The 26,651-nt window shown below is 44.2% G+C and overlaps 7 protein-coding genes across 7 annotated transcripts; 5 read left to right on the plus strand and 2 right to left on the minus strand.

Moving 5' to 3' along the window:
- Positions 1-7: 7 nt before the first annotated feature.
- N7537_003551 (Het-C domain-containing protein) lies at positions 8-2,854 on the minus strand. Its single transcript, XM_056894609.1, has 4 exons — positions 2,490-2,854; positions 2,253-2,425; positions 321-2,196; positions 8-262 (listed from the first exon to the last, which is right to left on the minus strand). The coding sequence occupies exons 1-4, from the start codon at positions 2,819-2,821 to the stop codon at positions 13-15; spliced, it is 2,631 nt and encodes an 876-aa protein (XP_056754357.1). The 5' UTR covers positions 2,822-2,854; the 3' UTR covers positions 8-12.
- Positions 2,855-3,949: 1,095 nt separating this feature from the next.
- On the plus strand, positions 3,950-5,257 carry N7537_003552 (uncharacterized protein; the record flags this gene model as incomplete). Its single annotated transcript, XM_056894610.1, has 1 exon — positions 3,950-5,257. One exon carries the CDS (start codon positions 3,950-3,952, stop codon positions 5,255-5,257), a length of 1,308 nt encoding a protein of 435 aa, XP_056754358.1.
- Positions 5,258-5,761: 504 nt separating this feature from the next.
- Positions 5,762-7,716, plus strand: N7537_003553 (Clr5 domain-containing protein; the record flags this gene model as incomplete). The annotated part of the gene is made up of 2 exons (XM_056894611.1): positions 5,762-5,975; positions 6,039-7,716. The coding sequence occupies exons 1-2, from the start codon at positions 5,860-5,862 to the stop codon at positions 7,714-7,716; spliced, it is 1,794 nt and encodes a 597-aa protein (XP_056754359.1). The 5' UTR covers positions 5,762-5,859.
- A 370-nt stretch (positions 7,717-8,086) lies between these two features.
- On the minus strand, positions 8,087-10,901 carry N7537_003554 (WD repeat protein; the record flags this gene model as incomplete). The annotated part of the gene is made up of 3 exons (XM_056894612.1): positions 8,087-9,765; positions 9,821-10,542; positions 10,606-10,901. 3 exons carry the CDS (start codon positions 10,899-10,901, stop codon positions 8,087-8,089), a joined length of 2,697 nt encoding a protein of 898 aa, XP_056754360.1.
- Positions 10,902-11,255: 354 nt separating this feature from the next.
- On the plus strand, positions 11,256-11,656 carry N7537_003555 (DNA-directed RNA polymerase core subunit RPB10; the record flags this gene model as incomplete). Its single annotated transcript, XM_056894613.1, has 4 exons — positions 11,256-11,291; positions 11,351-11,409; positions 11,475-11,561; positions 11,614-11,656. 4 exons carry the CDS (start codon positions 11,256-11,258, stop codon positions 11,654-11,656), a joined length of 225 nt encoding a protein of 74 aa, XP_056754361.1.
- A 1,422-nt stretch (positions 11,657-13,078) lies between these two features.
- N7537_003556 (uncharacterized protein) lies at positions 13,079-15,345 on the plus strand (the record flags this gene model as incomplete). Its single annotated transcript, XM_056894614.1, has 7 exons — positions 13,079-13,164; positions 13,215-13,407; positions 13,458-13,556; positions 13,610-13,714; positions 13,772-13,916; positions 13,986-13,997; positions 14,057-15,345. 7 exons carry the CDS (start codon positions 13,079-13,081, stop codon positions 15,343-15,345), a joined length of 1,929 nt encoding a protein of 642 aa, XP_056754362.1.
- Positions 15,346-16,764: 1,419 nt separating this feature from the next.
- On the plus strand, positions 16,765-18,597 carry N7537_003557 (Major facilitator superfamily domain general substrate transporter; the record flags this gene model as incomplete). Its single annotated transcript, XM_056894615.1, has 5 exons — positions 16,765-16,861; positions 16,918-17,025; positions 17,088-17,303; positions 17,380-18,130; positions 18,183-18,597. 5 exons carry the CDS (start codon positions 16,765-16,767, stop codon positions 18,595-18,597), a joined length of 1,587 nt encoding a protein of 528 aa, XP_056754363.1.
- Positions 18,598-26,651: the final 8,054 nt, after the last annotated feature.

Genomic DNA, 26,651 nt, shown 5'->3' on the forward strand with positions numbered 1-26,651 from the left:
TGCCAAGGCTACCTAATCCGAATCCGAACCAGACCGCTCATGGTGATGATGGTGGTGGTGTCGGTGGTGTCGGTGAGAACGTTCCTCATCACTACCCCCACTGCGAGAGCCCGAACGGTACCTGGGGCGCTCCTCACCCTCATATTGTCGCTCGGCGCGGTATCCATCGCCGCCCTCTCGACCATATCCTTCCTGGGGCTTATAGCCAGAATTCTCAAATTCATTGTAGCCAGGCTGCGGTCTACCATATCCGGAGTACTCCCTGTATATTGTGGTCAATATAAGAGGCTAGCCAATAACAAATAATCAAGTTAACTTACTGCCCATATTCCTCACGGGGAGGTGGGCCTCCGTATCCATAGTGTGTCTCTGTACGCTGATATTCGGATTGGCCACTTTGGTAGGTCTCCCGTGTTTGCTCTTGATAGTAACCCTGGCTTTCCGATTGGTATTGGTGGTGCTCCTCGCGGCGGAAGTTCTCCGCTGGAGGTGCGTAGCCAGAGTACTCATCGCGGCGCGCAGGTGGCTGTTGATAGACAGTTTCACTTTGATATTCGTATCCGTCGGGACGAGGACGGTATTCTTCGTGATGAACCGGGGGCTGACCGTAGCCTCCGTAGCTTGGTTCGCTTGGCTGTCCATATCCACTCTGGTGAGGGGACTGCATTTGACTAAACGAGTTCCCTCCGTATTGTTCATGGTTCTCATGTTGGGGTCGACTCTGGTAAGAATTCCCACTGTCATAATTTTGAGGCTCTGGGCTCTCCCTATCGGGCTTCGAACCGCTGTTGTTGAGAAGCATAGAGCCCATACCTCCTACGAGCCCACCGAGTATACCGCCAAATGCGCCTCCTCCTACAGCCTCGGAGGCTAGGTTCTCAATACCAGAGCCACCAGAGCCACCGGACCCTTGACCTTCACCGGAGCTGCTGTGAGACTTGGGAAGGGCGAGCGGCTTGCCACATCCGTGCCCGCAATCTTGCACACCATCTTTATGGTTCCTGCCTTCAAGGACACCATCGCGGCTCAGCTGCTCGCGGAGGATGTCCCGCTCCTCATCATCCTTCTCGCTCCACCACTTCTCGACCGTGGAGAACATGATTTGATGCATATCGGCAGCTCCATCACGTCCAGACTCACGAAGAGCGGGGTGATGGAAAACACCCGAAATGATTCTGTCGAGAGTCCGGTCGATATCGGCATTCTCATCGTCCCAGCATGACATAAGCTGAGGAACCGACCATTTGACAACAGCTGACGCAATACGACCAGCGGGCTCATTCAAAATGTTTGAGAAGTGGTCTTTTGAAAGCATGGAGTGGGTCGGGTTTGAGCAGTCGTCATCGTTGAACACAATGTGCTGTTGCTCCCGGCTGCTCTGGATCACTTCGGATGAACCGGTTTCGAGCTCGGACTTAACCTGCTTGATAATGGGGAGAACATAAGGAGCCAAAATAGAGAAGACAAAAATGGTGATTTGATCCTGAATTTGCTCGATCAGCTCGGGCAAGACTGGGATCTTTTCTATGGCTTCATTGATTCGTTTCAACAGGTTGTCATGCCACTCAAGGACCGGGTAGATCTGCCTCTGAACATTGTCCAGGTAGAGCGTCCACTCTTCAGGTTCACGAGGATTGATGTTCTCGCTGTCATGCTTGGCATCATCTGCCTTTGACTTGAAGTCATCCATCTGGCCAGTCTGGTCGCTGCTGTCACCAAGTAGACCATCGGGAATCTTGCTCAGGAGAGTCTGCAAGAAACTCTCCGAGGAATCCTGGTTCTCCGATTGGGCGACAACATTCTCCAAGGATTCAATTTCAGACTGCATTGTTTTATCGGACAGCTCTCCCAGTACGGAATGGAAGAAATCAACTCCGCCAAAGGTACCAGTCACGATTGGATAGACTTCTTCATCGACACCGTTAACCTGCAGTTTGGTGTCACGCCCGACGTGAGGGAAGACCTCTGTCTCTCCCAGTTCAATCAGGCTGAGCTCAGTGTAGTTAGAGTGGGCAGCGTAATCTTCCAGGCAGTGCAATCCAGTGCCCAACAATCGTAGAGCTTCATATAGGTCGTCCTTGTTCCTGGATTGGCCATAACGACGACCCATCTGGATTGAGCGACCGAGCACACGGCGAATCAACGCAGCCGAGGTGTCGATACCTACGTCCTCCGTTGCAATGTAATGTTTCAAGCCTGCGTTTCCGGTTGGGTTAGTCCAATATCGACCACTGCAGGATCAGACTCCATACCGGTGCGGGGGTCCACTGAAAGCTCTCGCTCCTCGTCGACGGGGCCACGCAGTCGACGGTCGTAGTCACGCGCATCCTCGCCCGTGGCGTATCCCAAGGGGTTATCGATATGCTCTGTAGGTTGGTAACATCCCAGGCGTTCTGTGGTGACCTCAAACTCCTTGGTTCCGTATCTTTTATAGGTCTCAGCGAAATGTCAAATAGCCTCGATATTCGATATCCACATCTACTACTCACCCAAAGCTCATGAAGCCCAGCACCCAGAGCAGGATACGGATAGCTTCGGCACTAACATATTTGACGGTGCCCACATCGACTGCTTGGCTGTAATCGCGTAACCAATTACCGAAGTAGACGCGCTTCACGTCCAGCTTGCCGAATTTCTTACCACCGGCGATTCTTGCCATATAGAGAGTTAGAAGGGCATCCTCGATGTCTCCATGACGCCAGTTTTGACCTTCGAGGCGGGAAATAGAAGCGATGTTACCAGCGCCAAATGCATATGCCTGACCGGAGAAAGCAACCAGAATCAACAGGGACAACCCCAGATTCTGCAGAGACAGACCCATGGTTGAAAATAGTACAATGATCGGGGATGAGATGGTATGTACAAGAAAGAAGGGAAGAAAAAGAAGAGAAGGGAAGATAAGAACGAGAAAAAAAAATAGAAAAAAAGTCCAAAATAGTCCACCCCACCATGTACAACACAAGTGTCAAAACATTCTTTTGGTGGGGGAATGATCAGATGGTCTTGGGTTGTAGGTCTTGGCATTTCCTTGGCACCGGCCGATATAGATATGTATAAATACGTTTTACGTATACGTTACAGAATATTTCAGGGGGTTATTGTATTATTACCAAGGTACTATCGTGGTATCAGGGATGCTATATCTAAGAACCCTCTGGTGTGTTTTTTTATATGTTCTTTCCATCTCTTTTCATACTTCTGCTTAGGTATATACGAAGGTACTAAAAATCATAAACTGTGCAGACTTTCCTATATAACCTTGGATATCGTGTAGATGGGGTGTGGATATGATTACGGAGTATAGGGGGAATAAATTAAAATAAGATGAGATCAGACGAACTACACAAACTAATCAAACTAAACGAACTAATTTAAACTAATTGAAATAAACTAATCAAACTAGACAGAACTAGAAGAACTAGAAGGATTGGAAGATCCAATAATAGGAGGAAAGGGGATAATATAGGGGGGTGGGGGAGAATAGGGGAGAGAGAGAGAGAGAGAGAGAGAGAGAGAGAGAAGTCAAAGCCGCATGCGGTCTCGATCCCGTCTGTCTCCGGCTTCACCGCCGTCTCCTTTTTTTTTCCTTGTTGAATTATATCTATTGCTATTCCCCTCATAACTACTTGCTTACTTCCTTTCTATCTCTCCCTCTCCCTCTCTCCCTCCGTCTCTCTTCTACTCTTTCAAGGTTCTACCCTGACCACAAATGTCAGATCCTTTATCTCTCCCGCCATAAGCGCTTATCTTAGTCCTCCCTTTCCCCGCTGATGTGCTGATGCGCTGATGCGCGCCCCCTCTTACGATCTCCTCTTTTCGCAATCTTCCCCACTCATCCTCGGTCTTGAATTCTGAACTCCTCACACTCTGGTTCTCATTCAGCTGGTGTCGACAATCATGCATCACACAGGTCGTTACTAAAAAGCTGTGACTTGAAAAGGTTCCGACCATGGCGCGCGCCGACGATTCGTACTCCCGTGAGTCGGCCTTTCCCGTCATGAAAACCCGACTAGTGGGGGAGTCTGGATCACTCCAGCGTCCTACAAAGGCGAGACCAGGTATTGAAACTGGACGGGCTGCCTCTTATCATATCTTTCCGTCTCGAGATCTCAACAAATCCCAAGATCAATTCTCCTTTTCCAATGTTGCCGACAACGTGCATTCTCCTGTCAACCTGAAAAAGCGCAGCTCTATGGCTTCAAGCATGGCCATCCATGATACCACACCCGGCGAACAGCTGTGGAACTCGGAACACCAATTGATGAATACTTCTGAACATAACATATCCTCCGAAGCGCTTGACTCTCGCTCTCACAAAAGCAAATCCATGAAACCCAAGGTCCATATCAAGCCCATTCTGCGGAAACTCTCCCGGGACGATGCGCCGTCGACCTCAATCGACCTGTCCCGATCGTCCACTGACCAAGAGGGGTTAGGTATTTACATGAACTTCGAGCGGGAGCAACGCAGCGAGACCCTCACAGGTGTGACTTACAAGAGGACACCTTCTGGTCTTCACAATCGATCTACTAGTGGAACATCTCAGTTCTCAAATGGCTCAGGTTCAACTGCGAGCAAGCCCGGATCACAGTACGTGCATCCGATGCGGCAGACGCCTCGAGCGTATACTCCACCATTGGGCCAGTCCTACGAGGAGTTGAGCCATGATAGCGAGGAATTAGATGAAAGCCCTGAGTCGGAACCTTCGTCTATCCAAGAAACCCGTACTTCTTCAGGCCCGGCACTACCCCGCCTGTCATTGCAGATCCAAGATGATTCTTTCACCCGTCTCCCCGGGATTTCACAAACCAATGTGACCAGTCGACCGTCCTTTGGGTATTCGCGGGAGACTGATGGTGCTGCATCTCCGATGTCTAGGACGTCTCTCGACTTCGTTTTCCGATCCCGAACTCGAACTAGCACCGATCCTATTTCCCGTGCAGCCACAGTCCAGGCTGCCCGTCAGGCATTTGAGGAAAAAGAGGCCGCTAAAAACCGACGGCTCGAAAAACAACAAATCAAAGCCGAAGAGAGGGGCTCCCGACGTCGCTTGAAACGACACATGTCGGAAGATCTTGAGTCTCCTGTGCAGTCTAGAGAGGAGATCTCCGAGAAGCCCCAAAGATCCATCGTGCATGGGAGCAAAGAACCTTCGGCCTCATGGAAATCCCAATCCAAGAGCACATGGGTTCTCTTTATGACCTGGCTTCGAACTCGAGTGTTCAAACTGCGACGAAAGATAAAGAAACTTCATTGATTCTAATATCTTTCGTAAATTTTCTTATGTTTTTTCCTTTGTTTTGCCCCCTTTTCTTTTTTTTTCCAAGTTCATACTTCCAATGAGCGAGCGATTTGTTTGTTCCCGTGGTGTTTGATCTAGGAGTTTTTTTCTTTGCACCTTTATGGGGATATTGCTCGATATGAGCAGGATACATGGCGTCTGGATTGCTGTCTTTGCAACGTATGCGTTTGCCATCTCTAGGCAATCGCAGGTCGAATGTCCTAGGGATAAGGACATGGCATTTCCGAGGGCATTTTTTTATGCATGGGAAACGAGAAATGTGGGATATGATTTCCCAATGGTATCAGGCGAAATTATGAAATGAGATTCATAGCATTATTCAACTCGTTCTTGTAAATGTAAACGCCGAACGCTATCAATGCTATCAATGCTGTCAATGCTGTCAAAGGGATATATGTAGTCACGTGTCCAAACTGCGCTGTCCGCGTCTTCCCCAAATTCCCCAAAGACTACGGCGCACAGCAGCGACAACAACCGCCTGATAAGCTCCACATCTTCCAGCTCTATCTATTTCTCCCAACAGACGCGCCTCCGCGGAGGGGAGCGTCTCCTTCATCATGGTGTACGATTGGTCTGGCAAGCGGGAAATCTGCTTCCAGATGTATATTCAGGAAAAGAAGGCGTTGGAGGAGATCATGGACTACATGCGAACTGCCTGTCAGTTTGCGCCAAGGTAAAGTGTATATATCTTTGCTTTTATCTGCTGAATACCAATTGATTTTCGCTGCTTCTCTAGCAAACGTGCCTTTCAGACTCAATTCAAACGATGGGGCTTTCCGTCAAAACAGAATCCAGCGCACAAGAATATCGAGCTCGTCGCCCGAGTCAAACAGCTTTGGGAAAGAAACACAAGTCAGCGGGATATGCTTCGCATCTTGAACGATGAAGGATTTGAGATCAAAGAGAGGGAATTAATGCGAGTGCGTGCAAAGAATCGCTGGCTGCTGCGAGTCCCCAACGGAATGAAGTCACAGTCAAATATCGAGGATCAGGCTGTCCCGCCGGAGGATGAGGGCCTACTTGCCTTGCAACAGGAGGTATACAAGGCCGAAAGCGCACTTGATGATCCGCATCCTCTTCCTACGCAATCAGGTGTTGAACATCTAACTTCCGAATCCCCCGCTCTTTCGCCAGAGGTCATTGCAAAACGCCAAGAGCGACTGGACCGCCTAAAGACCGAAAGTGCAGAACGTTGGGCTTCGCGAAAACGTCGTCGTCGAACACGAGGATGGGCCGGGATGCCGGCTGACCCTCCCGGGCCTCCACGCTTTCCGTCGGAGACAACTATCGATGAGAGCAAGCAGTATCTCAACCTAGACAACACTATGTACCGCCAGACCAGAGACCATTTCCAGCGAATCTGCGAGGAAGCAGGCTTCATCAAGAAAACTGCAGCTGGTCCTGAGAGATGGCAAGCTGCGAAAGACAAATTGATCCAAGAATCCCCACACCTCCAACAGGTGTTTAATACAGATCCTACTCAACGCGACGCAAAAGCCCTTGCCCTCGATGTTGTGTGCACCGATGTCACCAAACGAATGCGGACTCTGGAAAGACGCATGACAATTGCAGAGGCGAAGAATGCCCTGGGGATCAACCCGGAAGAAAGTCGACAGATCCGAAATGCGTTCTATGACACCTTAAAGGTGGATCATTTCACAAGCAAATTAGAGGCCGGCGATGAACACTGGAGAGAGCTCAAAGAGCAATGGATTGCGAACTCAGAGCTGCTTCAGCAAATCCTAGCACCTGGGCCAGCCGACCCAGATCACTGCAACAAACTAAAGGCTTTGGAAGTACTCTGTCGCGATGTAATGAAGAGACTTCGAGACGACCAGACGAAGCGAGATCCAGCACGTAAGAGATCCTCGGCACGTGCCGAATCTCGAAACCCAACCCCAACAACATCCTCTATGGGCAGCATGCTAGGCAACGAGATCAGCAATGGGATTAGTACTTTGGCCTCTCAGGCGCTGGCCAGTGCACCCATTACGGCTACTGAGATTGGCGATATGCAAATTGACCCCTCACTACTCCAGGCTGCGAACGACCCATCCTTCTCGGCCAATCCACACCACGACACAGGAAATGGCTTTGAGTATGTGGATCCTATGCTAAGCTCCGCACTACTACATACCCCCGTCTGGTTCCAGGTTGGTTCAAAGGACCAGTCGCAAGAAACAACCCAAAAGCCCTGGCTCGAAAAGCTAGCCACACGAACAGTGGAAGAGCTCCGGCAATTGATCGGCGCCAGGTATCCCTATTCAATCATCACCCGAATCGAGGGCATTGATAGGGATGAAGAAGGGAATGAGATTCCATTCTCAATCGACGATGATCACGAATTGGATGCATACTTGACCCATGTCCACGGCAGGAAGGCGTTGCTTGATTTTACCTTGGGACAGATCTGAAAACTGTCAGCCCTGGTGGCAAGGCGTAGATTCGGTTTAACTAAACAGCGTTGTTACCCCCAATCTAGGATAACAAGTGAAAGTTTACTCTAAGGAATAAGATAATAAGACGGTCTTTCTTCCTTGGATGGTTAGGAATACATCTATATCCGGTTATCTAGACTCAAGTGCGCATTACGAGATGGTCGGCACCACTAGGGCTTGTGTAGTAAAAGATAAATCATGAAGTTTTTGGGGCTACCTAAGATGAACCGTATAATATACTACATTGTTCGCTGTTCACAATTCCAATGTTCAAAAACAGAAAATCCCTGTCAACCGCTACACCAGTGCACCGAATAAGAAACCGCCGTAGACCAGAACAATCAGCTTAGTTGGCGCCGAGTGTTTGAACCACGTTCCTGAAAAGGACCCCAATAGCGGGCAAGGAGAATGATGGAGTCTCACCGAAAACACGAGCTAGTCCCTTGGTTTGAGCAGAAAAGTCTTCCGCCTCGTCAGATTGAGCGAGAAGCCTCTCCGGTCCCCGGTTGAAGAGAGTTGCCAATCCATTGTCGATTTGGCCGGACACATCACGAGACTGGTTATTCTGGCTCTTCTGGGAAGCCTTATCCAGACAGCCAAGTCGCTGCACAGTTCCCACGGAATCAACGACGACGTAATCACCCGAATAAGCATCTGAGAGCAGTGCAACCGGGGAGGTCTGCAGGATTTCCTGGAAGACCACTTCGAAGGATGGGACGTCGTAGATTTTGATTTGGAATCGGACCTTGCGTCGTTTCTTGTGTGACGAACTCGTAACAATTGCCAATGATTTCGTTCTCGCATTCACGGCGATGAGCTGTGAGTTTCCGGTAGGCGAATCCACGGACTCTGACGACTGAATAGTCTTGACGACATCGTCGACCGTGTCCCAGACAGCCACCGAGTGAGTAGAAGCAACGATCAAATGGCTTCCCAGGAAACTCGTTGAGCAGGGGTTTCCAAGGAAAACACCAGTGCGTCGGTAGTGCACAGAGCAGTTTCGTGCATCGATCAGGAGAACGAGACCGTCATTTGCAGCCGATGTCGACGGCAGACAGACGGCCAGTACTGAACCATCCTCAGAGAAACTCATGCAAGCCGCATCCAGAGGAGAATCTTCGGTTGAACTGAGACATCCCTCCAGGTCAACGGTACCACGACACTTCCATGTGTTCAGAGGCTGTTCTGGTTGATCTTTAGCCTTCAGCCCGCTTCGGTATTTTGCAGTTGGACACCAGAAGCGGAGAACAGAGTCGGCACCTAGGGTTGCAAACTCATGGGCACCGGGTCGAGACACCAGACCAAGTACAGCTGAGTGGTGGTTTTTGGAGAAATGAGGACCGTCAACGCGCGTGACCAGTTCCCATGTATCAGAGGAAGCGTCCCACTTCCAAAACTTCAAAAAGACCTCCGGACGGAGGGTGGCGGTAGATTTAGCATTAGAAGAGCGATCTAGGGCTACCACGTCCTGAGGATGAGGGGCCCAGGTATCAACCGTAGCCAACCACTTCGCATCGTGCACTATATCCAAGTGCTTGACATCGGGTGCGACAATTTGAGACCCTTCAGGGCTGACGCTCAAAGTGGTCGCATTGGTTCGCGCAAGAGCTTGGCGGGAGATATTGGAGTTGGCACGGATATCATATGTCTGAAGCACAGCCGCATTTGCAGGCTGGGAGCCATGCTGGTTTTGAGTAAGCTGGTGGGAAGCGGGGACGGCCACAATCAATCGCTCTGGTTGCTGCGGGTGTAATTTCGCCACCACAGATCCCTTTGAGGATTCCACAGAACCTGACATGTCTGGACACAGCTGCAATCCTGTGATGGTGGTGAGAGGTTGCAATTCTCTTGTCGACAAGATCATAACCGAGTTGTCGGCCAATTTAACTACATATGAGCTGCCACTGGCGGAGACGACGATGTTGCAGATAGGGGAGGAAAGATGAGGAAGGAATTGCTTCCGGCCAGTGTCCAATTGCCAGAGAACCATGACCGATTCCTGACCACCCGAGATAATGTAGTTTCCTGACGAATGTGAGCAACACCTCTCTCGAAAATGCACGTATACAAGTAGACATACCGTCTTTAGACCAACGCACGGTGTTCACAGAGCCGCGGTGCCAATGTAACTTCCTAGGCGAGGATCTCTTATCACTGAAATCCTTGCCGAAGAGGGTATTCAAGACATTCTGGTAAACCAGGATAGAACCGCCACTCTCTCCTACTGCCAGATCGATGAATTCCGAGCCTTGGACCTGGACGTCAAAGCAAGTAGCATTGACAGGCAGGGTCGCCTCGCGCCAGGCGTACTGGACAGTCTCAAGGTTTTCAAGCTCTGTGCTGGTTGTAGTACCCATAAAGAGATGCTTACCATCACTGGCGATGATCACTCGGCCGTCGTGGGTGACCTTGATACTATTGATCTTCTGGCTGGTCTCGAGGGCGGTGGTGCCTTGAATCTTCTTGTCCCCCAGTGTGTTGATCGAAATTTGTCTTTTTCCATCCTTTTGCGAGATGATAGAGAAAGAAATAGCAGCTGTGTTTCCTTCTTTTCCCACCGAAGCTAGGCTCATTGAAACAGTTGTACAAGTGGTCTCCCAGCGGGCGATGCGCTTCCCGGAACTCCAATTCCATTTGCTGATAGAGCCTGAAGACGTGAAGATATAAAGGCTCTCCTGGTCCTCGGGGCAGATACTGAACCCAATGATCTGTTGGCCAGCCTCCATTTGCAATGTCCGTGACAGGCGAGAGGTTGAAGTTGCGAATACTTGGACTGCCGTGTCGAGTCCCACCAGGAGATATCTATGATAGAAAAAAAAAGGTCAGAATGTGTCTCACTCTCTGTCGACAGAAAAGAGTCCTCACGCTTCATCTTCGGTCAGAATTGGATCTAGATTGTTGTAACGACCGCCGACGGGGCGTGAGAAAGACCACGGCGCGGGGCTTTTTTGCTTTGTCTCAACATCTTGTGTCTGGACATTGCCATTAGAACCCTCCTTCGCACCGTCGGTTGGCTCAACTGTCTGCAGGGTTTGGTTTTCGTTGGCTCCGGAGACTCTGCGCCTTTTGGATCGCTCTTCATTTGACCGGGCAGGCTTCTCGGAGGCCGCGTCGCTAAGCCGGGATCGTTTTTGTTGTCGTGCTGACTGATTGGCAACCATTTTTGCGGGTGAAGCAAGATTGAGAAAAAAGCGAAAAAAGAAAAAAAGAAAAAAGAAACCGTTCAAATGTAATTTGGTGCGACTCAGACAATCATAGTTCTTGCAAATTGGGTCGCAGTTGTAAAGACCTGAGTCTGGGGATATTCATGGCAGATCCGTCTACTTTTTTTTCCCAAGGGAAAATTAAGGCGGGGATCTCTGGCAGAAAATCGCAGTTCTCCTGATTGGGTTAGATCGACCTTTCGATCTTCGCGGGAAAAAAAGTCTGGCTCAGAGCGACATCATTCACCTTCAATCGACCTTGCTTATTCGTTTTCTCATTCTCCGAATCATATCCCAAGTTGAATCGCCGAAATGATTATCCCCGTCCGTTGTTTCTCTTGTGGCAAGGTAAGCAGCTACTTTTGAGCCCGTGATGATATGATCCTTTACTAAACTCTCGATTCTAGGTTGTCGGTGACCTTTGGGAGCGTTACCTGCAGCTTTTGGACGACGGGGTTCCAGATGGGTATGGCAGCCTCCAGTCTATGGCATCTATGTCTGGTCTATGTCTGGCTAACAAACACTTTACAGCGACGCTATGGACCAGCTTGGCTGCAGGCGGTACTGCTGCCGGCGAATGATCATGACCCACGTTGATCTGATCGAGAAACTTCTCCGGTGCGTCTCTTGACATTTTAAGATTTTGGTAATTGTTGCTCATTTTGTACAGTTACAATTCCGCCGAGAAAGATCGCTCCAAGGCTCAAGTATAAGCCAAACAATTCCTCACGCCAGTCAACCTGTTCATCGACTCAAGTCGAGGCTTTTCGGTCAAAGAATCACACAAATACCCATTCTCCCCTACTGCCGGATCATGCTACGCCGACTTTTTACGTTCTGTGAAGCCAGAAGACATCGAGAACATATTGAAGTTTGCGAAAGAAGAAACACCACCACCGCGAGCTTAATGACGTGGTCATTAGTTTTTGGCTGATCTCCACATTCAAATGCCGGTTTGGGATTTCTCTGGGGGCAGTGAAGTGGTTTGAGATGCGACGGGTGACCCAGGCTCCACCGGGGATGGGAGGAAGTTCCTCAAGAGTTGTTTCCGGTATTTGCATTTGAGGCGTTGCACTCTACACATCTGGCGTTAAGGGAGGTATTTGCGTTTTGGGTATTATTATCTTCAATGAATTTTACAGCTCAACAGTTTGCAGTCTGGCCCAACCTTGGGAAAGTACCATTTGTAGCCCAACCCTACCCTGTTTTCCCCCAAACGCCACTTTGCTTGGTTCTTTGTTTTTCTTCGTCAACCCTTGAGCTGTGGCCAGTTTCTCTCCTACACGATAGCCCTTTGCTTGTAGGCATTTCCATGTAGGAACATGGTAATTAGCAATGACCAGGTTGATCTTTGAATATATGTATATATACTATATACATATACTCCACACGGAGTATATACGTAGGTATATTAGATGAGTTATTCCCAACAAGTCTAACCCCATATAAACGGGAAAATTCCCCGCTCGAACGCCTCGAATGATATCAGCTTGTACTCAATATGGATTCCCCCCGGTTTCATATGCGCTGTTGGGTTCTACTATTTTGAATTGATCTTGGGATCGGCAAAGCTTAAAGCCATGCAACACAAGAAATACAATTCGTAAATTCGTAAATTCATAAATTCATAAATTCATAAATTCGTAAATTCGTAAATCCCTGAGGGGTCAAATAGGCGCCGTGATGAACATGCATCTCGAACTTCATCGGCCACTTAGATCGAGGGGAGCTGCATCGGACTATACCGCATCCAGGACAAAAGCGCTTCCTTCAATTCCAGCCAATCAGAGACCGAAGATGTATTACAATAATAGCTATACAACCTTGGAATTGCTTCACAGTACACTTTTCTCAGGGCCTTTCTTTCTACAATTGACCCTCAATTTACATATTAGGACACTGCCAGTGTCAAATGAGAAACTCCTACTCAGCGCCATATCTGATATAACCCCCCTCCCCCTTCACCTTAACCATCCAAAGTGAGATGTATTGAAGAAACAAACATCACGTGTAGTATGCGCTAGGTAAGCGATAAGGGACCGGGCTCAGCTCCCTCAAGTGTTGCTCCCCCCATCCTCTTTTTTTTTCCACTTTCACTTGAGCTTTGTTTTCTTATACCCCATATACACTCGGCCATGGCCGTCAGGTCGCCGCTATCTGTCCTACCATACCGCGTCAACTCTAAAAGTCCGGCCTACTATTCTCCACGCCCAGGTTCAATGTAAGACCGTTACTAGTTTCTTTAAGGACATCGCTGATGGATAAAAATAGGTCTCTCGATGGGATCCTCGATGGGAATGAGAGTTCCCACTTCTCCGCTTCCGAGCCGATAAACAGCTTATCGGGGGCCTCGGCCAATGAAGAGGATTGCGACGATTGTGATGATTGCGACGATTCAAAGGGAAATGATAGCTCTCCTGGGCCTATACGTGGATCTGGGGTTTCCCCTCAACCAGAGCTTACAGTATGTACAAATTGTGGGGTAGGCATCTCAGTTAGGCTCACACTATATAGATTCAAACCGAATATCCAAATCATGTGGGGAACAGCAGATCGGACGATGATGAGCCCCCGCAGTCGGTGATACATGCTCCGCCAGGATTTGGTGATTTTGTATGAGTCCCATCAGGACTACTGTCACGTTGGCTAATGGGGAATCTACCTAGGCGCCAATACAGCCTACTTTCAAGGGCACAGCGGAGTCACAATCGACATCAGTCGGTTCAGATGAGCAAACTGACATAATAAATGTACCTGCAAGGCCGAGAAAGGTATTTTCAGGATAGTCCCTCACCTGTTTATATATCTAATGAGAATTACCCATACAGTTCGGCAATAGTCCGATATCGCCGCCTCCATTGACAACATCCCTTAGTCTCGACAACGATTGTACCGAGCGAGCGACACCACGCGCACAAACAAGATATGAGTTTGAAGAATTCGAGAGACGCACTCGTTCGAGTAGCTTACAAGGTAATATAGCCATTTTATTTCCAAGTCATGCGTTGATCCACGATAGCCCTTGCTGACCATTTTCCAAAGATATCCCTGAAGGTATAACCGTGAACGCAGTTATATTTGAGCTCTAGCAAGTGAGGCTAATTTAGATCCAGGACTAACCAGCAAAGAGGCCGAAATCAATGCCCTAAGGGCTGCTCTTGACGAATGTTGGACACTATGCAATACGCTGGCCAATCTTAGTTATATCCATCGAGAACGTCTCCTCAAATCCCACAGTGATGATATGCAAGAGGATGCATGGCGGTCATGCTGGAGACTATGCCAGAAACTTTATGACACACGCGACGACGACTACGCATCGCAAATCCACCCGACTCTTGATCTCTGTCGGGATTTCTGCCAGGCGCTATTTGAAGCCCGTATTCGCGACACTGACCTATCTGACTCGGTTTTACGAGTGAGTTTCGAGTTGAATAACCATCTCTACAACACTCACGATCGGAACCTTCCCGATGCCTTCCGCGAGAGAACCTTGGATTTCTATATTACCTTGTGCCACCGTCTCATGAAGCAGCGCACCCGCATCACGGAGACAGACTCTCTGCTGAGTGCATGTTGGACATTAGCTGAGATGTTGTTCAGCATTCGCCAGAGTAAGAGGGAAGATAAACCACTGGATGAGGAGTTGTTGGGGTCTGCAGTTCAAGCCTGCTGGGAGCTTTGCGATCTCTTCCGCGAGGGCTGGACCCTCCATAATTTGCGCAACTCGGATCGGGGAACACCTCGGCCAAGCCAAACCACGTTCTCGCAGGCATTCCATCAATCGTCGCAACAATCGGAGCTGGATTTCGGTGACCCAATGAGCCAACTCGGCAACCCCGAGACTCCAACCACCATATTCGAGGACACTGCAACGGCCTCACCCGACGACGCTCCGATTCCGAATATACTTGTACTGGGTTATGGGAACGGGCATAGTAACCCTCATACCAAGTGGTCATCCAATGCATCCAGTATTTCGGAGCAGTCTAGATCATCTGGTCACACAGCATCCTCGGCCAACACAGTGACCACTATCTCGGAAGATCCGAACCTCACGCGACTAAAGATCCTGATCACCAAAGCTGCCATCATGAGTGGCTATCAACGGGGCGGGAAGCAGAATCTCTCGTCTTTTGTGAAATCACTCCCCTCGGATGCATTTGGCTCCGCCGCGTGGCAGACATCCTTATTGAAGAATTATAGAAAGGTTGTGGCGTTTGACCCGACGTTCAGAAGTGTTGGTCTACAAGCCCGGGTGGGTGCCATTGATGTCGCGCATGCATGCCAGGCAATGCTGCAAAGTGGCCAATACTCCTGGCTCCGTGACCTCTACCGACTCGTCTTTGGATTCCATATTGAAGAAGCGATGGGCCGCAAAGGTGTGATTATCCAAACTTAGCTCCTTGGCCCATCCCGGGTCGCCATATCATACTGTTTCTTATGGAGGATGCTCAGCCCCGTCGGAAAGGATCAAATTCAAATTCAAAGTGGGGAAGTGGGGACGAGCTGGTGGCTCTATATTCCTTATTTTGAGGCGTTCTCCCTTGGGGGGTTTTCGTTGGAGTTTGGGCTTGCGTTATGGTCCATATGTCCATAGCTCTGGGTGGGATCTCAATCTGTTTCTCGGCCTCCTTTGCATAAGATAATAAATAATGGCATAGATATATATATCTATCTATCCAGGTATATATATTTCCATTATTATTTTGCCAAGACTCTTCTTAGAGACGTTACATCGCATTTAATTAATTTCCCGTGCTCCACTCTCATCCCACATTAACCAAAAACCCGGGGTTTTCCCCCGGGGGAGATGAAGTTTATGATCTGAAGATCCAAAGGTCTAGGCATAAAATTGGGTATCGACTAAATACCTTTTAAAAAATAGGGGGGGGGGGGGAGGTTGCTGAAAAGTATACAAATTGAAATATAATCACCGGCAACGGCCGAAGGGGACACTCGGGAATGTTCGAAGCTTTCGGAAACCTCCCGTTTAAAAAAGCATGGCGTATCAAGCCACTTGAATCTCTCTCTCACCTGACCTTTTCTTTTCTTTTCTTTTCTTGGTGGAGACGAACCGGGCGAATGAGGTGAACGAGGTGAATGAGGCTGGACTAGGGACCTCGGAGTTGGTTTTACATCTCACATGTCATGTGTCTCAACATGTTAGTATAATGGAATACCCACATTTAATACATAGAAACAGTTGGATACATAGAAGTAGAATACGTTCAATTCCATAGATATACCATATAATATAGATATAGTAGATCTATACAAGTTCTATGCACAACAATATTTCCTGGCTAAAAAGAAGGAAAAAAGAAAAAGACTTCAGTCACAGCCAAGAAGATTGGCAAATCCTTGGATTAACCTTACTTAGGCTTACTTAGGCTTATTTAGTCTTAGTCTTAGGCCTGGGGTATTAACTACTTACATATACGTAACTAGTCAACTACTCCGTAGGTACTTATATAATACAGGTAAGACTGATTTGTGAACCTTTGCTCCACCTTCCTAGTCTAGTCTACAACTGTCCTTGGCTTGGTCTCTTTCTTCTCTTTTTTTTCTTTTCTTTTCTCATTACTGTTTACCCCCTTCCTTAACTCCCCCGGCCCCCGCCGTATAGAGGCCCAGGTCCCATGGGGAGACACGCGGCATAGTCCGAGGTGCGTTTATGTCTCATGCGAAGAGCTATGTTTATATAAGGAGCTTCCCCCTTCCAGGGGACTGTTCTTCTTCACCTTCCCTTCTCACGTTGAATAGTATCTATCTGTAGATAGCTGTCTAACCTACGATCATTGGGCCATCTTGAACCATCATGGTTGTTCCCACCTTCGCCGGCATGTCCGGCAGGCTCTTGTCGCGTGCAGTTACCACCACCGCGACAATGGGGTTTCTACTATTCGGTTATGATCGTATGTGTTGTTATCCCGGACTACTCATAGTCATATGCTAATAAGGTCTGCCGTAGAGGGCGTTATGAGTAGTATCATTGATGCTCCGGACTTCACTGATATCCTGACCGAGTTAAGAGGCAATGCGACCATGCAGGGTACCGTCACTGCTCTCTATGAAATTGGTAAGTTCCCTCAAAGATTGACCTTTGTCTTTGCTTCTAGATTGGTATTAAAATTACCCTAGGCTGTCTTTTTGGTGCTATTTTCATGCTCATCTGGGGTGACTGGCTGGGTCGTCGCAGAGGTATAATCACCGGTGCTATCATCATGATCCTCGGTGTTATTGTGCAGGTAACTTCCTATGCTGGCAGGCAGCCTCTCGCACAGTTTACCATTGGACGTATAATCACTGGTGTGGGAAACGGAATGAACACTTCTACCATCCCCACCTACCAGGCTGGTAAGTATTCGATGGATTCAATGAACTAGCATTGGGTCTTGTTGGTATAGAGCTAGACTACTAACTCTAGATTTAGAGTGCTCTCGAACCTCAAACCGTGGTCTTCTTATTTGTATCGAGGGCGGTACTATTGCCTTTGGCACACTGATTGCTTATTGGATTGATTTTGGTGCATCATATGGCCCCCCTGATGTGATCTGGCGTTTTCCCATTGCCTTCCAGTGTGTGTTTGGCGTATTCATTATCGTCGGTATGACCCTTCTACCTGAGTCGCCGCGCTGGCTGTTCACGCGTGAACGCTATGAGGAAGGTGAGAAGGTTATTGCTGCACTCCTGGGCGCCGAATCAGACTCCCATGAGGTAACCCTACAAAAGAACATTATCATGGATTCTATCCGCGCATCTGGTCAGATGGGGAAAACCACTCCAATGTCCGCCGTCTTCACCGGTGGCAAGACTCAGCACTTCCGTCGTATGCTCCTCGGGGTTTCGTCCCAGCTCATGCAACAGATTGGTGGCTGCAATGCTGTCATCTACTATTTGCCTATTCTCTTCAGAGACTCAATCAAGTTGGAGGGGAAGCTTCCATCTATTCTTGGTGGTGTCAACATGATTGTCTACTCTATATTTGCTACCGCTTCTTGGTTCTTGATTGAACGAGTCGGTCGTCGCAAGCTTTTTCTCTACGGTACCATTGGTCAGATGGTCTCGATGCTCATCACCTTCGCTTGCTTAGTTCCGGACAAGTCTGGCCCAGCGAAGGGTGCTGCTTTCGGTCTTTTTATCTACATTGCTAGCTTTGGTGCTACTTGGTTGCCATTGCCCTGGTGCGTTCTGGGCCCCAACTTGAAAATTGATTTGATACTGATATACTCCCAGGTTGTACCCGGCCGAAATCAGCCCAATCAAAACCCGTGCCAAAGCCAATGCGCTTTCGACATGCTCCAACTGGCTTTTCAACTTTTTGATTGTTATGGTGACTCCAATCATGATCGAAAAGATTAAATGGGGAACATATCTCTTCTTTGCAGCGATGAACGCTTGTTTCTTGCCTATTATTTACTTTTTCTATCCCGAGACTGCTCGCCGTTCTTTGGAGGAGATCGACCTGATCTTCGCCAAGGGGTTTTCAGAAAATACCAGCTACGTGCGCGCGGCAAATGAGCTACCTTACCTTTCTGACGAGGATATTGAGCGTGTCGCTATTCAGTATGGATTCGGTTCTACTGATGAGACGAAGCCTAGTGAAGTTAGTGATAGCGCAGTGAATACCTCGCATCTCGAGACTGCTTAATTTCTGGGCATGTGGACGGTTTTGTTTTTTTTGGGGGGGGGGCAGAGCCTCTGGCAAACCGTGCGTGGTGCTAAATATAGAGTGTGTTGATACATATAGTAGACATATTACTTTTAGAAAAATGATCACAGGAGACTTCATTTTAATAGTTGGCCAATGGACGGTTCATATATAGGTAGGCAACATTCTGCTGTAAAGTAGGGCGGTATCATCACGGGGCTTAAATAACTAAGGCACCAACTATAGAGGTCGATATCGAGTACCATAGTATCGTAAATGGTAGAAATGGAGAATATTGAACGCGGAATATCAATAGACCTCCACAAAGCCTATAAATGGGCCTAACTAGACCTTGCCAACTCCCACATTTACTCCTATAGGAGTAGTCTGTTACGCACTAGCTAACTAGTCACAGGTGTCAGCCGGAATTACCCTTCCTCCGTCCCGTCATTTATATGACTTTACTTCTTATATACAGGATCCCCCTACAGATCACTTCCTAAATTACTTGACGGAAAGCTGGTGTACGAACAATGTATGGTATAAATGACCAATGTTGACAACTCTAACTAACTAAAATGACAAAACCCGCTCTTTCAACAATCTATGCGGACCATGATAACTAACTGTAATATGCACTTTTATATGGTATGCCTAGTACCCAATGTCATATGATGTTTCCGGTATATTACCTGGTTTCTACCATATATTCGGACTTAGTATTCGACACACCCCCTAGTTCTTAAAGCCTATATTTTCCTGGCTTCAAGAGCTGTCAATTCCTTCATTTCTAAGCCTTCCAATGGCTTCAATTTTATCAATTTCTACACTCTCTTTAAGCAGCCTCTATTTCTCGGATTAGATAACTAATCTCTCTTATCCTAATTAGCTCTCTAAAGAGATACTACTTCTATCTCGGAAGCGCTTTCGTAAGGCTATCTACTAGTATAGCCGTAGTTAGAACCTAGTTAATATTGACTCGACCCTCGCTAACCTCCTATCTTATCTAGTAACGATTAATATTAATATATCGGAGCTTCGTATATATTACCGCCCCTTCCTTTATTAACAAATCGACGGTTTACTAATTATTATATATAATAGATAGTAGGTAGTTAGGTTAGAAGCCTAGTATAGAGAGGACTCGACGCTACTACTATATAGTTTTGCCTACCTCGGCTAGAGCTAGTAGCTCTACCTCTATAGTCGACGTAGTTACCGTCTTCTACTTAGTTACTTTCTAATCTATAGGGCCCCTATATAGCTTATAAATATAACCCTCGGAGCTTTTCCTATCCTTATTATCTCTAAACGATATATCGCTTATAAATTTAATTGATTTTATTATTAGCTAGAGACTAGGGTTATTTTTATCTTAATCTTAACGATCTATCTCTCTAGAACTATACTCGATAGCCTAGTACCTAGTCTTATATAGGTATTATATAACTCGGTTAATAGTTAATATACTTAGGACTAGGATTAGTTAGGAACTTAGCTAATTTAGCTATAGCTTTTATAGTATCTAGCCGGGTAATAGTAGTAGTATACTAAGTAGATCTAATCTTAGCCTAGAAACTATAAATCTAACTTAGTAATACCACTCTATCGTACTTAGTAGCTATAAGTAGAGATCCTACTTTCCTTATAGTAACTAAATTATATCTTACTACTATACTCTTAATATAGCTATCCTAGTATAACTAAAGCTTCTTTTATTCCCTATCTCTAAGAGTTCGTATATTTAAGAACTAGCTTATATCTAGTTTATATAATTCCTATTACTTCTTAATCTCTCTATCTAGCTAAGCTACTTACTCTATATAGTCGGGATAATTTACTATAATAATATCGTCGATATAAAAGAAGACAATAATACTAGTAATAATAAAGATATATAGATCTTCTAGTACTAGGGTAAGGCCTAGTTTTATTAGTACCCTAGTTACTTCTTACTACTATAGTCTTAATAATATATATAATCTATATAGCGCTTTATAAAGTAGCTAGTATTAATTTAATACTTCGAATCCTAGAGGGTACTTTATATATATCTTACTTTATAGTACTAAGTTTAGAAATATAGTAACTATATCTCTCTATATTATATATAGATTAAATATAGCTACTAATATAAAGATAGCTCTTACTATCTTAATAGCTAGTATTACAGCTCTCTTTTCCTTTATAGATAACTATTAAAGATCTTTATAAATATAGATTCTTACTTTAAACTTCTCTAGTATATTATTAGTAATAAATTTATATATAAATACCTACTTTAGTAGTAGTACCTATATACCTTACTCGTTCGGAATTAGAATCTAGGAAAACGTCTCCTTTTTTCTTAATATCTCGACCTCGAATATAGCCGCTATTTTAAACTACTCGGCGAATCGATAGGTCTTTAATTGATTCTAGGTCTCTAGCGGTAATAGTAGGTTATCTCGATATAGCTTAGTATCGAACCGCTTATTTATACCTATAGTAAATATATATAGTAAGCTTAGTAGCTCTATCTAGTTAGTATTATTAAGAGATAGATATATAGTATAATCTAGATCTAACCTTAGTTTCCTAGATCTAGTACTAGTAATAATATTTGATATATCGATATTGTTACGCACTAGCTAACTGGTCACAGTTAGGTTAGATAGGTTCAGGGTATACTTGCCTTAGTACTCCTCGAATGGTCTAACGTCAATGATCGGGTCGTAACTAAGCTATTGCCGCGTAGGGCCTTACTATAGCCTAAGTCCTTTTAAGCGATTAAGGAACTGATACTAGGTAGAGCGCCGAGTAGATCTATACCGGGGTATTAGTCTACTCGTAAGTATTATCAAGTTATAATTAAGTAAAGAGTCATAGTAATCTAAAAGGTAAATATAAGTAATAATATATAATTAAAGACGAAGAACTAAACTAGATATATAAATAAGTATTCTTATATATCCCTAAGTTCTTCCTATATAGAATAGTAGATAGTAGAATAGTAGAATCGCCTTAGCGGATTCTATTAATCTACTTACTACCCTTCTACTACCTATATAATCACGTAATACTAAGTAGTAGTTGTCTAGTACGTAGAGCAACCTATATAACGGAAATCCTCTATAGGGTAGTGTTACGGACCTATCCGTCACTAATCAGTGGCGATCCACTAGGCATACCAATGGGCCATCGAGAGCCAACCAGCAAGATCTGTCAGCAGGTCACGTACAAGCTCACTGAGCAAGAGCATGATCCGCCCTGAGCGGATCCACCCCGTAGAGGATTTCCGATATATAGGTTGCTCTACGTACTAGACAACCGCTGCTTAGTATTACGTGATTATATAGGTAGTAGAAGGGTAGTAAGTAGATTAGTAGAATCCGCTAAGGCGATTCTACTATTCTACTATCTACTATTCTATATAGGAAGAACTTAGGGATATATAAGGATACTCATTTATATATCTAGTTTAGTTCTTCGTCTTCAATTATATATTATTATTTGTGTTTACCTTTTGGATTACTATGACTCTTTACTTGATTATAACTTGATAATACTTACGAGTAGACTAATACCCCGGTATAGATCTACTCGGCGCTCTACCTAGTATTAGTTCCTTAATCGCTTAAAAGGACTTAGGCTACTATAAGACCCTACGCGGTAATAGCTTAGTTAAGACCGGATTATTAACGTTAGACTATTCGAGGAGTATTAAGGTAAGTATACCCTAAACCTATCTAACCTAACTATGACTAGTTAGCTAGTACGTAATATATTAAAGACCGTCTCGAATTAAGTTTCGAGTTATAATAAGATAATATAGTTAACGAATCGACTACCGGTAGCGGTACTTCTATACGAAGTAACGTACCTAGCCCTTAGTAAATAGCTGAGATAATCTAGCAACTATAGGAGTAAATCTTAACCCTAAAGAGCTAACGTCCGGTCTCTATAGTAAAGATTCTATAACCTAAGTTCTTTAATAGAATACGATCTAAGCTTCGATCGTTCCTTATTTAACTAGATACGAATTAATAGGTTAACCGATCTAAGCTACCTATAGAAGCCGATAAGGTTATCTACGTATCGACCTTCCTCTAAGGACTAGCCTTCGATTAGTTCGAACTATTCCTATACGAGTTTTAAGAGGAGACCGACTAAGAAGTCTAGAGCGACTTTACTTAGGAAGTGTTTAATAGCTACGATAAGTTTAAAGAACGAATTAAACTTATATTCGGTAATATCGACGCGAAACGAACGGCTAAATAACGCCTTCGACGCCTATAATAAACTACCTCGGTTAGTATATACGCCGCTAAATTTTAATAAATTATCTTATACTTAAGTTAGGATAAGGATTACTTCGTTTTAGTCTTCGAGGATAGACTAAAGGAATATATTAAGGACGAACTAGCGCGTAATAATCGACTAGATACTTTAGATAAGATTATCGGTATTATAGTTAAAATCGATAATCGAATCTACGATCGCGAGATATAACGTCGCGAAATAAGGTAGTAGAGGATAGGCGGATAACGACTACCTATCTAGTATCGCTAGAACGATAGGCGACCTAGGTAGTCTACGCTACGACTAGCGAGATATAACCTATACGGCCTAATACTAATAGACCTCGACGCGATATATAAAGAATAAGATAAGCGTCGATAGAAGAACCTTTGCTTTACCTATAGGAAACTAGGATACCGCGCGAGGGAATATAAATAGAAGAAACCGTATAAGAAACGGTAATATATACGGGCGATACGCGAAGTACTATAAGCGACCTAAGAGGGAAAAGCCACTACTAGTATAGGTACTAGCGCCGAAGGAATAAGCGCTAGTTAGGAATACTAGGAGGAAATATACCCTAATAAGTAATAGGGCGACCTAAGAGGGTAGGTCGGGACCCTTATCGATAGCCTTAGATAGAAAAGGCGAGTCGCTATAGACCTAAGGGACGAACTCTTAGAAGATCTCTTAGTAAGATAGACTAACCTAAGCCTAGAAGAGATAACGGCGGGCAACCTATATATTAAAGGGTTAGCCGACGAGCTAGAACTCGATTATCTAGAAATCGATTAGGATACGGTCGAAAGTTAAGGGTAGATATAGTACGTGCCCTAGGTACTAATCTAGGACCTAGTAAGACTTAAGGCTAGGGAGGACCTCGGTCGGCGGTTATAAGATCTACTAGGACTAGAGACTACGGTTATAGGAATAGAGAAGTCCTAGGACCCTAATTATCTTAAGACGAACGATATAGGACCCGCGGAGATATAGAACCTAATCCCTAGAGCTAATAGTGATCTAGGAACGCTAGATACGCTTCCCGGAATAGATTAAACTATCCTAGAAATACTAATAGAAAGCCCTACGAACTATTACGATAATAAAGAAGCTAAAGAGCTTATAGGATATCTCGAAGGAAAGATATAGCCTAGTAGACTAGACTAGTACCTTATTAACGTAATTGAGGAAGGCGACGACCTAGTAGGATACCCTTACAAAAATTCTACTTATATATATAAAGGATATACGCGATACCTAGGATATAGTAAGATAGCTAGTATTATATACTACGACGAAACGTATACTATTTATAGGTTAGTAAAGTTAGATTATAGTATCGAACTAAAACTACTACGATAGATAAAGAAGCTATAATAGACGAAAGAATACTAGGGGATTTAGTATAATAGGCGCTAGAAGTACGACTATAAGGGTCGACTAATAATATATTTAGCGGTAATAACGTTAGGAATATATATTAAGTTATATACGATCCTACCTATAGGGAAGGTATAGACTCTTATCGACTCGAGAGCTACTAATAACTTTATAAACCTAAGGTTTAAAGAAGATCGATAAGTTACGACCGAACCCCTACTATACGTAATACTAGTCGTAGGACTCGACGGAGAAGTACTTTTAGGAGGAGTTAGCGAGGAAACTATTATATTACCTATATCTATCTACGGATACCTAGAATTAATACGGTTTAATATCTTAGAAATAGGAGACTACGATATTATTCTAGATATTCTATAGCTTAAGAAGTATAACCTAAGTATCGATTAGTAGTTAGGATATATCTCTTTCGATAGATATATATATATAGAGATATATAACGAATACGAGATACGTCGATAGAAGTCTACCTAATAAAACGAGCGTAGTAAGTAGTCCTAAAGTAAGAGGACTAGAGTATTAGTTATAAGCGTCGCCCTAGATACTATAGAATAATTACTAGATATATCCGACTAAGAGTTAAAGGACTATATAATAATCAAATATAAGAAGCTATACGTAACTAGCGACGAACCTAGGATTCCGGAGGAATACTAGGAGTTTACGGATATTTTTATAGTACCGGCCGATAGAGTATTACCGAAATATAGACCCTTTAATTATAAGATTAATACTATAGAAGGTACTAAACTAACTTTTATACCTATCTATTAGTTATTATAGAAGGAATCCGATATACTTAAGGAATATATCTAGGAGAATCTATAAAAAGGATATATCCGAGTCTCGAAGTTAGCGGCTAGATATCCTATTATCTTCGTATTAAAAAAGGATAGGAGTCTTCGACTTTATATAGATTACCGATATTTAAATTCGATTACTATTAAAGATCGATACCTACTACCTTTAATTAACGAAATATAAGATAGGATTAGATATACTAAGTACTTTTCGAAGTATAATATTACTAATACCTATTATTATATTAGGATTAAACTAGGCTATAAATAGAAAACGGTATTTAGAACTAAATTCGGATATTACGAATATAAGGTTATACCTTTCGGCCTTACTAACGTACTAGTAATATTCTAATACTTTATCTTTAAAGCGATTAAGGAATATTTAGATATCTTCGTTATTATATATCTAGATAATATCTTAGTCTTCTTAGAGATACTCGAAGATTATATTAAATATAATAGACTTATATTATAGAAGCTAAGAAAAGTAGAAGTTACTCTTAAACTAAAGAAATATAAATTCTATATTTAGGAAATAACTTTCCTCGGATACTATATTATCCCTAAAGGACTAGGGATAGAAGAAGATAAGGTTAAAAGTATTATAGAATAGCCGATATCTAAAAATATAAAGGAAGTATAATAATTTTTTAGTCTAGCTAATTATTATCGGAAGATTATCGATAGATACGCCGGAGTCGTATTAGGACTCTACTATCTTACTAAGAAAGATTAGAAATTTATATAGGATAAGGTAGTAGACAAATCGTTCTAGGACCTTAAGAAACTCTTTAATAAAGGAATAATCGTAGCTATATTTAGCTATAACCGACTAATTATTATAGAAACCGATATATTAGACTACGCTCTAGGAGTAAGACTAACGTAACTAGGAACTAACGGTAAGTACCGACTAGTTATATTTTAGTCGAGGAAAATAGTTCTAGTAGAACTTAACTATAATATATATAATAAAGAACTATTAGCTATAGTATTAGCGTTCTAAGTCTAGAGAGTATATCTAGAAGGAGTAAAGTATATAGTAATAGTTAAGACCGATTATAAGAATCTTATATTCTTTACTATAACGAAGAAACTAATAAGACGATAAGCGCGATAGGCCGAAACCCTTATATAATACGATTTTAAAATCGAATATTATAAAGGAATAGAAAACGGATAAGCTAACGCTTTAAGTAGACGACTAGATTACGAATTAGGAACTAAGGTAGCGGACCCTACTGTATTAAGGTAAAACTCTAATAGTACTATCTTATATAATAAGTAGTTACTAGCCGCGACGATAGAGGTTAAGGATAACGACTTCTTATAGAAAATTAAAAATATATTAGAGGAAGATACGATTAATTAACTTATCGAGAAGGGTAGAAAACTTACTAAGGACGACTAAGGATTACTCTATATATATAGATTGATATATATCCTAAGTAAGCTAAGAGAAGAAGTTATATATCGATACTATAATAATATCTCGTACGGATATATAGGAGTAGAAAAAACTATCGAATATATTACGAGAAATTACTATTTTCTAAATATATAGCGAAA

Source organism: Penicillium hordei (genome assembly GCF_028827395.1).
Source record: "Penicillium hordei strain IBT 12815 chromosome Unknown utg000002l_segment0_segment0, whole genome shotgun sequence".
Taxonomy (NCBI): Eukaryota; Fungi; Ascomycota; class Eurotiomycetes; order Eurotiales; family Aspergillaceae; genus Penicillium; species Penicillium hordei.